The 13243-nt window shown below is 36.0% G+C and overlaps 1 protein-coding gene across 3 annotated transcripts; it reads right to left on the reverse strand.

The window, feature by feature from the left end:
- Nucleotides 1-1775: 1775 nt before the first annotated feature.
- On the reverse strand, nt 1776-10008 carry LOC104588045 (chromatin remodeling protein EBS-like). 3 transcript variants are annotated; one of them, XM_010245850.3, is made up of 7 exons: nt 9623-10008; nt 9173-9515; nt 9021-9089; nt 5200-5338; nt 3139-3183; nt 2896-3029; nt 1776-2024 (listed from the first exon to the last, which is right to left on the reverse strand). In XM_010245850.3, the coding sequence occupies exons 1-6, from the start codon at nt 9693-9695 to the stop codon at nt 2952-2954; spliced, it is 747 nt and encodes a 248-aa protein (XP_010244152.1). In that variant the 5' UTR covers nt 9696-10008; the 3' UTR covers nt 1776-2024; nt 2896-2951. The 3 variants fall into 3 exon arrangements, with proteins under 3 accessions (XP_010244152.1, XP_010244153.1, XP_088750762.1); XM_010245851.3 differs by lacking the exons at nt 2896-3029; nt 3139-3183; XM_088894636.1 differs by lacking the exons at nt 1776-2024; nt 2896-3029; nt 3139-3183; nt 5200-5338 and adding an exon at nt 7261-7405 and having other exon boundaries at nt 9623-10002.
- Nucleotides 10009-13243: the final 3235 nt, after the last annotated feature.

Raw genomic sequence — 13243 nt, forward strand, 5'->3', positions numbered from 1 at the left:
CTCTCTCTCTCTCTCTCTGATCTCAGATCTGTGATCCAATATCTCTCAGATCTGAGATCTCCTCTATTTACACTTTTAAATAAAACCGTGAACCACTGCCTGGGTCAAACAATTTAATGGTTTGACCACCCGAATCAGTGGTTCTTTGACCATTTCAACGGTATTTTGAGAATTAACGGTCCAAGGCAAAACCGGACCCAGAGACATGACCAGTTTCTGGTTCGAATGGTCTGACCACCCAGTCCGGTCTGGTTTTGAAAATCATGCTTCACGTATCTATTTTTACTGTAATACTATAGAGACTAGAGACCCTTGGACCATGTACGCCACGAACACCTCCAATCCTCTGGACGGCTGGGATCAAATCCATTCCATGGTCCATGGCTGCATGCCCATAATGTTAGCATTCTGATCTGAAGCTGACATAGCCAAAAGAAATTTTCAAAGGGCAAGGGAAAGCTGGTATTGGGGCTGTGACGAGAGATCATTTTGGTTGTGTACTCATGACAGCAGAATTTGGTGCGGCTAAAGATGAATCTACTATTCAGATGGATGCTTTTGCTGTTCTCAAGGGACTGGATCTCACCCGAAGGTGTGGAGTGGCCCAGGTTACAGTGGAAAGTGATTGTTTCTCTCTTATTCAAACTCCAGGAAGCAAGAACAGTGTAGGGGCTGGGGGATGTCTTTTCTACTGCATAAAGACATCCTAGATAAGTCCTTGTCTGTAGACTAGCCTTCTGTTGTTAATAGGTTTTCTACTTTTCTAATAGTGTGGCGCATTTGCTTGCGCAAAAGGGTTCAGTAGAGTCTGATGCCTTTTCGTATAGTTGTTCTAAGTGGTTTAGAGGAGGCTGTATGCCGAGACTCAATAGACCCTCCTGATGTGCTGCACTTTTTTCTGGTTAGTATATTCTCCTTCTAACAAAAAAAAAAAAAAAGAAAAAAAGGAAATTCAGACGTCTTTTTAGTCTCTACCAATGTCCCATGGCATATTGCTTCAAGAGGGGGGATCAACAAATAGGAGAATGACCAGAACTAAGCAGCAGCAGTCCTCGGCATTCTCAATGTGATCCCGCATACACAAGGATATAGGTAAAGTACCAAACTAAGTAGGGCAACCATCACTACCAGAGTACGGGAAGAAAACCCTTCACATTGTCGACTCCTACATGTATAGGATGGTTTCCATGTCAAAAGACTCAAAACCAACCATCAACCAAGTATTCAATAGGAAACTCTCACCTAACAAAGTAGGGCTACTTGATGAAATTACTACTGTTGGTGACAATCCAAGTATTCTGGAAAGCATGCATGCTGATGGACGCCACATTTTAATGTAGAAGAGTTCGGCCATGGGTGAACCTAACCCATCAAAAAACCATTGTGGTTGCCCATGTTTGACAGTTTGTGCTACCCACAGGCTCTCAACGTGACACGTCAGTCCAAACACCATGCCTTCACGTTAAAAGGCTGTTTCAACGTGACACGTTGTGTGAAGTTTATATGGACAAGCGGTTCAGCCACTCAGTGAGAGCCCTGTGGACAGCGGAGGCTGTCAAACGTAGACAGAATTTGTTTTCACAATCACCTAACATGGTGTTCTGGTCAGGGGAACTTTATGTTAATATGTTAGGTTGCATAGTCACCCAACATGAACGTGATCATGCTTGCTACAAAGAAATTCTATGCCTTTTTCCAGCTAAATTTCTTTTTAGGGTGCAAATTAAGGGATCTTGTCCTTAAATAAGAGTGTTATACTTTGCAGAGTGTACACATGAGACAACACAATTTCATAAAGTCAGCTCCTAAAATCTACGGTGCACACACATACAATATAATGTTAAAAGCACATAAATTAAGAAAAGCCTCCAGTTTGTGCAAGCACAGTATGTTCTCTGCACTGTACAATTCCACATGACACTAGACACCAATGAAGAGCAAACATGCAAGAAAACAAGTACCTCCTCATCATGCACCACAGCCTCTTCATTGATTGGTCATCTCTTCCGGCGCTTTGGCTCCACCTGTAACAGTAATTGGAATGCAATCAGAACAGACAAAATACAGGTGATAATATATTGCAAATGAGTATCAACATTAGCAATTTGAATGAAATTTTCAATTTAAAACCAAGGCTGCTCCACATACAATGCCAACCACTTCTCAACGTAAAACCCCGTCCCTATGTAATGATTAGCAGCAAGGTCTTTGGCTGAGTATCAAGAATCGGTGCAAAACATTGTATACAACAAAAGGAATGCTATGAGATCCTATCCATGATACTCAGAGAATCCAGATTTTGTGTTCAACTGAAATCAATTTTTAAGACAAATACAGGAGACCCGATACGATATGAAAGGAAAATGGCTTCAAAAATCAGAAAATACCCAAAAGAAAGACCAGTTAGAATGTTTAGATTTATATTGATCTATAACTCCACGATATGAACATGGGGACTACCTGAAAGAAAACTCCCTATGAGGAATGTCAAGGATAAAAGAAATATAAGATAATTAAATGAACTTTAGATGGTTCAAATGGAAAATGAAACTAAAACAAATTAACAATCTCTAAATGCCAAACCACGGATTCACTAATTGTCTGTATGCATTAACTCTCACATTAAATCCTCTTTTGTTGTGAATTATGCTTCACCTTCAAGTAAAACAACCGCTCACAGAACACACGAAGTGTCACAGGGATCAAGGAACCTATTAATGGATTTCATCTACTTCCTCGGATGCAAATCATATATTTTTAAAAAATAGTTCAATTTTTTACATGATAGACATTTGAAGTTCCTCAAAACATTACAGAGACAAATAAAAAATCAAATACACGAGAGAAAGCTTCCCATTATACAGTTAAGAAATATCAAAGAAAAAGGTGACCCACTGGCTATTGAAGTGTTCCTGCTTGATATCAGCAAATTGTTTGAGAATGTTAACCCATCATACAAGAGTCCTTTCAATTTTGCCAATAGCTTCCCTCTTGTAGAGCTCTTTGTTTAAAAAAGTCCTGCTATTTCTCTTTCCATAGGCACCAATATAAAGCAAAAGGAAACAAATATCAAACAATTTCCCCTAACACAGAAACCAGTCACCTTCCAAGAAGAAATAAGGTTGGATAGATTCTCACTGTAACCCACTGACGGCTGAAAAGTGTCAAGAAATGCGACCAGATCTAATATGTCAAAGCACAATGGATCAAAAGTGTTAGAAACTCAGTCCCCACCACAAAGGTAACATCTGTTCACAATTGCCATGCTCTTGTTGACAAGGTGATCTATGGTGAGAAGAGAAAATTATATAAAAGAGAAGAAATAAGAAGTGAAGAGAAATACCAACTCCTGTGCCCAGTCTAGGGCTGTCAATGGGTCGGACAGACCCAAACCATACCAACCCAATTATGTATAGGTCACATTATGTATCCCAGTTATAATTGGATGGCTATTGATTGGGTTGCTTCAAACCGATTATGACCTCGCCAACTATACATGTACTTGTATACATAATTATTATATGTATATTGGCATATTATAAAGATACCTAAAGTCTAATACCTTTTTTTCTCTTTCAACAAAAAGGAAACCTATTATGGTAAATGCGTTCATTGTCAAATTACAGGTTAAAATTATGGCTGTCAATTATAATCGGATCTTATAGGATCAGATCCAATAGTTCCAATTACTGATCCTATAGGATCCACTTTGGAACTGGTTCTGCATGTTTACTCAATGGGTCACTACATGGGTCTACCCTGTGGGTCAGACCAGATCCGATCTAATGACAGCTCTACAGTCTTCTATTTATATTAGACAAGTCATTCCAATGAACATTACCAGACTATCCTCCATAAAAATTAGAGTAGATGGATAAAATTTCCCTGATGCCTACTCTAGTAAATATTTCTCTACTTGTAACAGGAAAGCAGCAAAGGAACGTCTTCCCTATTTACCTTCAAAAAAGGATAGTTTCATTCATTAGCAAATAACCATATAGTTTGAAATACTCCACATGGATGCACAATCTTTGGACAGCCTAAATTATTCACATGAAACAATGACCATCGCAGAAAATCTAACTTTTATATGACCTTGTGATAGCCTGAAGCAGGTATAAATCTGAAGTAGTTTTGAAAATTATTATTAACCATGATCAGTTTTATAACTCGGATGGTTCATCTCCCATTCACGAGTTTGTATCTCAATAGAGTGACTTGGAACTCAAGTCCTAAAACGAAGTAAGCTAAGAGCTAAGCTATTGTTGAACAGTTGAAGGAGGAAATCTGCAATCAACCACCACAAAATAATCATCCTACATTATGGCATTGCCAAAAGAAAATTTCCAGTCACCCCTGCATCCTGCTTAAACTATTTTAAACTAGGTCCAAAACAATCAAATAAAATAAATGGTATTTAACTAAAACATTTGTACCAAGTTAAATTAGTCAACACAACAAAATACAGAATCATACTTATTGAAGATGAGTAGATCAAATGTCAATAAAGATAATCCCCCTTCTCATGCAACTGCAGCTTGAGTTCAGCAGAAGTTGTACACCCTATATCACTTTTTTGTTGACTTGCAGTCTAGTAGTTATATTGAATTAGACTTTCTCTAATCCAAAAAAAAAAAAGCAATCAAAATGCAAAGGAACATAAATCGTGCCATTCTATAAAACCCAAGAGGCCTCAAGTCAGATTTTTTTTTTATATTAAAGCAGGATTTTCATAAAAATGAAAAGAGAATAAAAAATGAGTGATACAAAATCATTGAGAGAAACAAAAGAACAACCTTCCCCTGTTCTTGCATATCAACAAGCAACACAAAATACAAGGATGACTCAAAAAGTAATGTCCGATTTCTCATAACATAAAATAAATAATAAATCCATAATACAGTAGAACAAGCTGGGACAAGGCTTTATTGAGTTAATTTGTACCAAGTAGGAAAAGATTCTGTCAGGGCAAAGTAAAGGTAAACACAACCAAAGTCCTAACAGAGAAAAGTATTTACCAAACATCCTATTTCTCAATACCATTTGACAGATTTTAACTTAAAAGTTCATTAATGAAAGTGTAACAAATAAAAAAAAAATGAATCATGTAGAGATATGTAACATTTTACAGAATTGATAACAAATGGAAGCAAAAAGACTTGTCTAATCATGTCCAAGACAATAAACCATCCTCCTCACCTTGAGCTCAACAGGTGGTGAGAGAGGAAATGTGTTCAGGGATCTTTTAGCATCATCATCAGACGAACAATCAGAACATAAGAAGTGATCTAACTTCTTTGCTTGTTCAATAGTCATGCCCATACAAGAAGGATGAAACCTGCAAGGACGATAGTAATGCATAAAAATATGTAGAAAAAAATCAAGAGTACGGTTTTTAGATAGAAAAAAAAAAAAAGAGTTTGCAAATATATAAGAACCAACTCCAAACCCAAAAGAAAACTTTGACAAAAAAGAAAAAGAATAACATATTTCAAAGAGATTTAAAAAAATACATTTTAAAGAGATTAGGCATTGCAAACAGAGCAGAATGTCTCAATTTAGATGGGAACCAGAACAAGAAAGAATTAAATAATAATAGGAACAGCAGCATACAAACCACTCAAATCAGGGATGTGATCCAATCCTCATATCTGAATTGACCTCAAAAAGGACACAAACTGCTGAACCAGCCTCCAGAAATGCACAATAAACTGACTAGATTAATGCAATGACAGTTTAAACTGAAAAGGGGGACTTACGTTTCTTTAAATAAATAAAAAATTGGCACACAACTGTATAAACAATTTTATGCACACCTTATAAGTAAATAAAGATATCAAGTTGTATGAAATGTGAGTGGTTTTGAGAGCCTCGTGCTTTTTTATCCTTTTTGAAAACTTCTACACTGAATCATAATTATCCACTCTAATTATAAAAAAAAAAAAAAAAAAAAAAAAAAAAAAAAAAACGTATATGAGTGGAGATTCATAATATGAAGAGAAGAGATGGGAAAACATTATAAATAATAGCAGGTAATGTGTTATTTACATAATTTACTTTGAGGCCCAAAATTGTAAAACAAATATAATCAGAAAGCAAACATTACACTGATATATAAGATGCTATCTTGTGTACTATTATTATTTACTTTGAGGCCCAAAATTGTCCCGACTATATGGGGATGGCTATCTGAATCCTGTTTCACCATTCCATTCTGTTTAGTGTCAAACCATCCATTGTTAAATTATGAGCACTTAAAATCATTTCTTACCACTTCAACCCCATGTCCCTTTTGGTCTGCCCCTCACCCTTATAGGTTCTAGCCCCTTCAACTTGCAATAGATCGCTTACTCTTAGATGTTGGTGGAGAATCAATAATAAATTAATAATATTATAGAACTGAACAAGCAAACTCTCCTTAACAAATCAAGGAGAAACTAATTTCCTGATACTGTTTCTTATATGGGGTATACTAGAGATGCCTTGGGTAAACTCATTTAGATTAAATATATGAAAATTTTCTTTTTCAAATTCTTAAGGTTTATCAAGAAAAATCTAATTAATCTTGTTAAATGTGTTTATAAATTGATAACAGATCCATATAATTAATAAATATTTTATACATTTGTACCCTACTCCTACCTTTGGATATTACGTGTATGGTCAAGAAAAACAAAACAAATGGGGCCCACTAAAAAGAGGAAGTCCATATACAGTTTTACTCGAAGGCAAAAGTGTGGAGGTTCAATTTTCAGTCTATCTTCTGGTCCTTGATTTGTGGTTTTGATTCTTACAACATCTTATATTTAGCATTCACTTTATGCAACGAAAGATGGTTGAAAAGAAATTTCTGCTTTAAGGAAAAAGAATTGGGGTTGACATAAAGATTGAGTTGGTTTTGTCTTTTTATTGGGGCTCTATAATATAGTTCTCTTGCAATCCATATGTACCTTAACTTATCATAAGAGATAAGACATGCACAATGCCATGCAACATTCTATGATGAGTTACCATACTTGAACATGATAACATTCTAAATGAATGCATGACATTATGATATAGAATTGTAATTTTAAACTATAGGTACTAATGCAAATTTTGTTATTATTTTGGAGGGTGGGGTGGTGTGGAGTGTGGGTAGGCTAAAATAAGAATTTGTCTAATAGATTATTCTACAATTAAAACGTAAGTAGACAAATACAAAATTCACATTGAAAGGAATAAATAATAAAGCAATTAGATACGCCTTTCCAAGTACACCTTTTCTACAGTTCCCTTGCATTCAGGGAAATGCCACCCATAGATGGGGGCTGGTAGTCACACGAAAAAAAACCTGGAGAATATTCTGCATGTATAATTCACATTCCTCAAATAAAAGGAAGCTGCAGTTATTTGTCCAGGACAACTGCACCAAAGATAATTGTAGAGTGATGTCACATAATTATTTTGTTTATTTTTTTAATGTGCATTGTCAAACAAATTCTTGAGAAAATAACCCAACAGTAAAAAAAATTGCAGCCTTATACAACAAATAATCTGAAGATTGTCTAGCGAAAAACTAACTTCTCTTAATGAAGCATCAGTGTTTTAAAAGGCACACAATCATTCTGTAGGGTGTTCCTTACCTGAACCTGTTTGATTAGATATATAAGTTGTAGATCTAATTCTCTGAATTTAAAGTTAGTACATGTAGGACTTGAACCTAATAGGTTATAGCTTTTGTGTTAAGTACAAAATTACTCTATTCAATTGAACTAACAGGATCTTATTTTCTTTCGGGATTTTGATTTGCACATTGTTATAATATTGATTTTTTCATTTTTATAAACAGCATCTCATTTAATTCAGGCAACACCTCATACCTAAGGCTCTAGGAACTCCTTGCCCTTTATTTGTGCTTTTTTTCTTTTTAAAACACTAGAATTGCCCATAGGTTATTCAGGGACTATGCTGGAACCTGGATCATGCTTTATTTACATGATTCATTGCTGAATAAGCTGGAAAGCGTGGAATAACCTGGACTCTTAGCCTCCTATGCCATTATTATCATAGATGGGTAATATCCAATTTTCCACCAAAAAAAAAAAAAAAACTGAAACAGAGACTGTGCAATGAATGGAGCCATATCTGACTCCCAGAGATTTATACTCCAAATCTAAAGCACAATCAATTGGAAGTAGCAGTAAGTGCAAGAAAACAGTAAGATCAAATATAGAAATGCAGCAACACCCAGCCTTCCACAGTTAAATTTCTACCATTGCTACAGAATTTTTATGAAAAACTCCTAGATATCAACCAAAAGAAACAAGCTCCAAAAGCAGTAGTTTCTAAACAAATCATTTACAACCAATGTGGTCAAAGTGTTGCCTAGGCTCTTCAGAGGCCCATTACCTAAGGGACAAACTAGGCAGGCGGTATATATACAAACATCTTAGTGGAGGTAAAAAGTAATTATGGATCTTGCATACATTGATATAAGCGTGTTCAACCCACTTTGGATCATTATGAGTGCATGTGAAGCTAAAATTTGGGGTTCTAAATCCTTCTGCACGCATGTGTGCTTTACATTGAGCCAGAGAGGTTATTAAAAATATTGTCATTTCTTTGGAAAATTATGTGTAATCTGTTATTAAATTATTTCCTTGTATATTTTGTAGTTTGGTGGTCTACAATTAAACATGTAATTGCACTATGCTTGTACACATGTGAAGCCAAACCGCTTAGGCATCACCTGCCCAGGGACTCGTCAAAATACACCATTGACATTAAGTACAAAGAAGGCAGAAACAATATCCATGCAATTCCATCTAGCAATCTTAAGATCTAAGATTGTGAATGTAATGTTCCTTAAAATTCATGACGGATGCAAAATGAACTCTGATGAAGGCATAAATATTAAATGACCCCAGAAGTAATGTTTAATATTGCAACTCCCACAAACGATCCAGCATAGTGCAGATTAGTGTAATCAAATGTGAGACAAAGTTAAAGGAAAATCTAAGGAACAAAAACAAAGTTACCAGTCTTTGCATCCTTCACACTGAACCATGAGATCGTCAGGATTATAAGGCATTTCGCACTTGCAATACCTGCAAGCTAAAATCAATTTCAAAATACATACTCACTCGAATAAGAAATTCAATGAGGAAAAGAAATAGAGCACTAAACTCACACTGCAACTCGGTCAGGGGTGAATCCCCCAGTAGCAGCTTTGTACTCGAATCGGCAGAAGTAGTCCTCAGCACCAACATTCTCAAGTTTGGTGTAATTCTTAAAAGAGTGGACAGTGCACTTCCCCTCAATAGTGTGGGCACTCTGCACATCATAATGGTCCGATAGAAATAACTCCTTGGCTCCATGGAACTGCCTCCTCCCTCCAATCGACTCCTCCGGTCGGTAGTACCATCTCACCCGTACCTTCACATTGTTCCGGTTATCTGCTTCGATCTTCTCCACTCGAGCAACATAAGGCGGCTTATCTGAGTCTGAGGGACGCATCAGAACACAATCTCCCGCTGCCAAATCCATTTAACCACCCAGCTTAGCGAAAAAAGAACTCTATCTTCAAGCATTTAATCTAACAGCTGAAGTTTACTAGAGGAAAGAAATAGAGAAAAATTACGTCTGACGATCTTGTTGGTGCCCTTGATTGTGTAGGAATCTAAGTCCTTCTTCCCCGGTTTCGTCTTCGCCATGACTGATTAGCTTCTATGCTTCGTTCACAACAAGGCTCTTTTAATCGAGAAAGAGGAATAGATAAAGAGATTAAACACTACCAGTCGGAAGCAGTTTTAAAGGCGAAATCAAAAAGATGAATGCATTGGTTAGATGATTATGGGAATGATTGTTCAAACCCTAGATTCTGGGAGAGGAAGTACGCAGAAACCCTAGAACTAGAACTCTTCCGAGAGGCAACTGACGACTGTATGAGGAGAGAGAGAATTTCCGACGGGGGCTTATGTTCGCATTCGAGTATGAACAGCTTCGCCACATCATCCCATGCACCCACACATACATACATGCATATTATACACATCCATGGTGTCGTATGTTTCTGTATTTCCTTGGCGTTGATACGTATTTTTGTACGTAGAGAGACGACAATTTGTCCTGTTGTTCAAGTGGATCACTGTCCACCGATTGTATCATGGTTTTTTTTTAGCAGGTCGTAGATCTCCAACAGATGATGACGATCAACGAGAGCGACGTATTGGTAATAAAATGGACGGCTGAAAACGATTTCTGCTTCTTTTGTTGATAAAAGTGTACCTGTTCCCTGTGGGATCAATGCGGTGTTTTGGTTTGATTCTTTGTGATGTGGACCGTTCAAAGTGGATAAGATAAATCGCAGATCAAGGTTGGTAAGGAAAAGCATTTCAAAAAGCAGGTTGAAGTTGAACTACGAATCGTGTGCACAAAGCCTCCTTACTCGTTATTAACTTTGATGGGCTTACACTTATCTCATGTCCACTGTTCACAGTCCACACTATTATTATTTTGATTTTTTTTTCTTTTGTATTGTTCAAATTTTGCACTATAAACAAATAGAACCTTGTAGAAAATATTAATAAGAGATGGTGTGAATTCTTATTTAGTGTTCTTTTAGGTCAAAGGATCCTCTTCTAGGATGACAGCTTAAATAATTCATTACATGACTCCACGTAGCAAATTTATGACAATTTGTGAGGTTCTTCGTTCACTTGAGGTAATCACAACGCCAAATACATGTATTATAAAGGGTTTGATTATGATTGGAAAAATAAAAAAACATATAACCAATCAACTGGAATTATAAACTTTTTGGGTTTTAAGTGAATCCACCTAATATTCACAGCTAATCTCGTATGTCAAGTTGTCAACAATAATAATTATTATTATTTTTTGTAAGCAAAACAAAAACAGGCAAGGATAAACACACAAATTTTGTTTTGTTATAAAATTTTAAAGTCCTCTAGGCTGAATCATGAATTCATTTCTCTTTTTGTCAATTCTCCACCCAACCCAAAATTATAAAGTCATATAGGTCGGCCAAACATTATTCGCATATACTCGGCTACTATCTTGTGGGACACGGTGCTCAATTTGGTGTTAACAGGGATACGAGTCAGGCAGGATGGGTTAAGGTTTAAGATCAACATAAAACCATAGTCCCAATCTTAAGAATTGGGCCAGCCTAGATCAGGCTTGATTTGTTATACATAAGCCCATTTTAAATAGAAATTTGACATTTATGGTTAGGCTCAGACTTAGGCTAAATTTGGATTGATCAATGAGGATCAGGTGGGTCTATTTAAGCCCAATATGTTAACAGGTTGCCCTGAACTGCTTTTTAAGTATTACATAATACAACATTACCAAGGGACTAAGGGGTAGGGACAAAGGAAAGTGCACACAAGGTCCATTAACTTTACCATAGAAAGCAATGATCCAATGTTTCCATTTTGGGAGGAATGCCAAGTGGCCATCTTAGAGGATGTTTGGAAGTGTGACCATTTTTCAAAAAAAAAATTAGTGTCACGTCGGATTAATATAAGCATTTCAACAAATGTTCAATGTATTTTATTGTTTGGTTCAGTCAATTATTAAAATACCGGGCATGCCTTGAAAATCGGGACCCCACCGATGCATGAAACGCCAATATTGACTGATGTGTATCCTATGTAGTACTTATTTGTCAGCACGTATATAAAAAATAGTGATGAAAATCACCTTACCAAATAACATAGTGTTACTCACTGCCTACGTAGCAAAAACGTTTTTTTATGAAAAACGGGTCTTAAAAGCATGAGTGTTTTTCTTGAAAATCAGTCCCAAAAAATGCCTACACTTTCAAACACCATGTTAGTTATTGGGTCATTGGCTACTCTGGGCGTATTTAGTATTAGTAATTTAAACCACCATACGAGAATTTTGTATATTTTATATTTATTGTGTATGCACGAAAATGTATATGCATGTGTAAAGTCGTGCCAATCTTGAATTTGGCTAAAGTCAGATCAGGCTCAAGTTGTTACTAAGTGTCATGCCCAAGTCTGGCTAAAAATTGAGAAGGCATGAAGTTTTGGCACAGACCGTATTTCCTTTGTGTTTTTTTTTTTCGATTAATTTGAGAACCAATGATAGATTGTAATACCATGGCGACTTAAATGTTTGTTTGTTTTTTACATCTCATGGATCTCTTCCTTGTAGATATTGTGCAAAGATACCATAACAAAATGGTGTCTTTGCAACGTCTCCTTGAAGTAGCATGTGGCATAATGTTGCACATGAATGTGCCATAAATGTTTTGTGATAGATGTTGTGCTTGTTGTTGTTTATGTAATCAATGGCATGCCCTCTTTACAAGGTCCTTCATCAATTTTTATTTCCTCAAAAGGTAGTGAAGACAAGGTTTGTAGATTGAACAATTTTCTATATGGGTTAAAACAATCCCTTAATTTAGTAGGTTTCATATGGTTGTTTAATAGATCGGTTTTAGGCAAAGTTAGTCTGATTATCCTCTTTATTAAGAGGGGTTAGGGAATGCACAATTTATAGTTTATGTAGATGACATTGTCATCAAAGTAAAATGTAAAAAGACAAAGTGGATAATAGATAACACCCATTATCAATTCTTTCATTGGCCTTTTTCTTCTTTAGCTAATGGGTTAGCTAAGAGGGTGTTCGGTAGCGTGAAAATATCAAGGGCGAGACCATTTTGGCCTTGTCCATGATATAATGTGGTGTTCTGCTTTGTGTGGACAGTCTACATCTGCAAAATAGTGTGGACAGGGACGGGCCATAGCCCAATTTATCATCCACATTATTTTTTCATGGAGAGACCACATTATAAACTTGTATGTTTTTTCTTTTAATCATTTATTAAATTTTTCATAATTCGAATCGGATCGGATTAGATTTAGATATCTGAAATTCTTAATTGATTCAAATTCAAATCACCATTTGTGATCGGATTAAATCTTGTATTCTTCTATCAGATCGAATTCGGATATACCTTGATTCAAAGCCGATCCGATTCATTTGCACCCCTATATGATTGATTGTATAAATTATCTCACAAGTTGTACATGAAATATATAAAATCAATAGGTGTGGTGTGAACAAATCCATACTAACCTGCAAAACGCCCCTATGAGTGTAGACAATTTCTTTTCACATAGTTTTGTCTGTAGTTTAGTACAATTGTAAATAGTAATTTGGTGTGGATTGGTTCTTGCCATAGTGTGGTATAAACCAATACACA

The sequence above is a fragment of the Nelumbo nucifera genome, chromosome 1 (assembly GCF_055504915.1).
Source record: "Nelumbo nucifera cultivar China Antique chromosome 1, China Antique-T2T, whole genome shotgun sequence".
Lineage (NCBI taxonomy): Eukaryota > Viridiplantae > Streptophyta > Magnoliopsida > Proteales > Nelumbonaceae > Nelumbo > Nelumbo nucifera.

What these genes read in the sequence shown, in the direction of transcription:
- LOC104588045 (XM_010245850.3), bottom strand. Translation starts at nt 9,695, where the DNA reads ATGGCGAAGACGAAACCGGGGAAGAAGGACTTAGATTCCTACACAATC. An exon ending in TGTGAAGGATGCAAAGACTG is followed by an intron (nt 5,339 to 9,020) that starts GTAACTTTGTTT and finishes TCGTCCTTGCAG; the next exon opens with GTTTCATCCTTCTTGTATGG. An exon ending in TCAGCCGTCAGTGGGTTACA is followed by an intron (nt 3,030 to 3,138) that starts GTGAGAATCTAT and finishes GCCTATGGAAAG; the next exon opens with AGAAATAGCAGGACTTTTTT.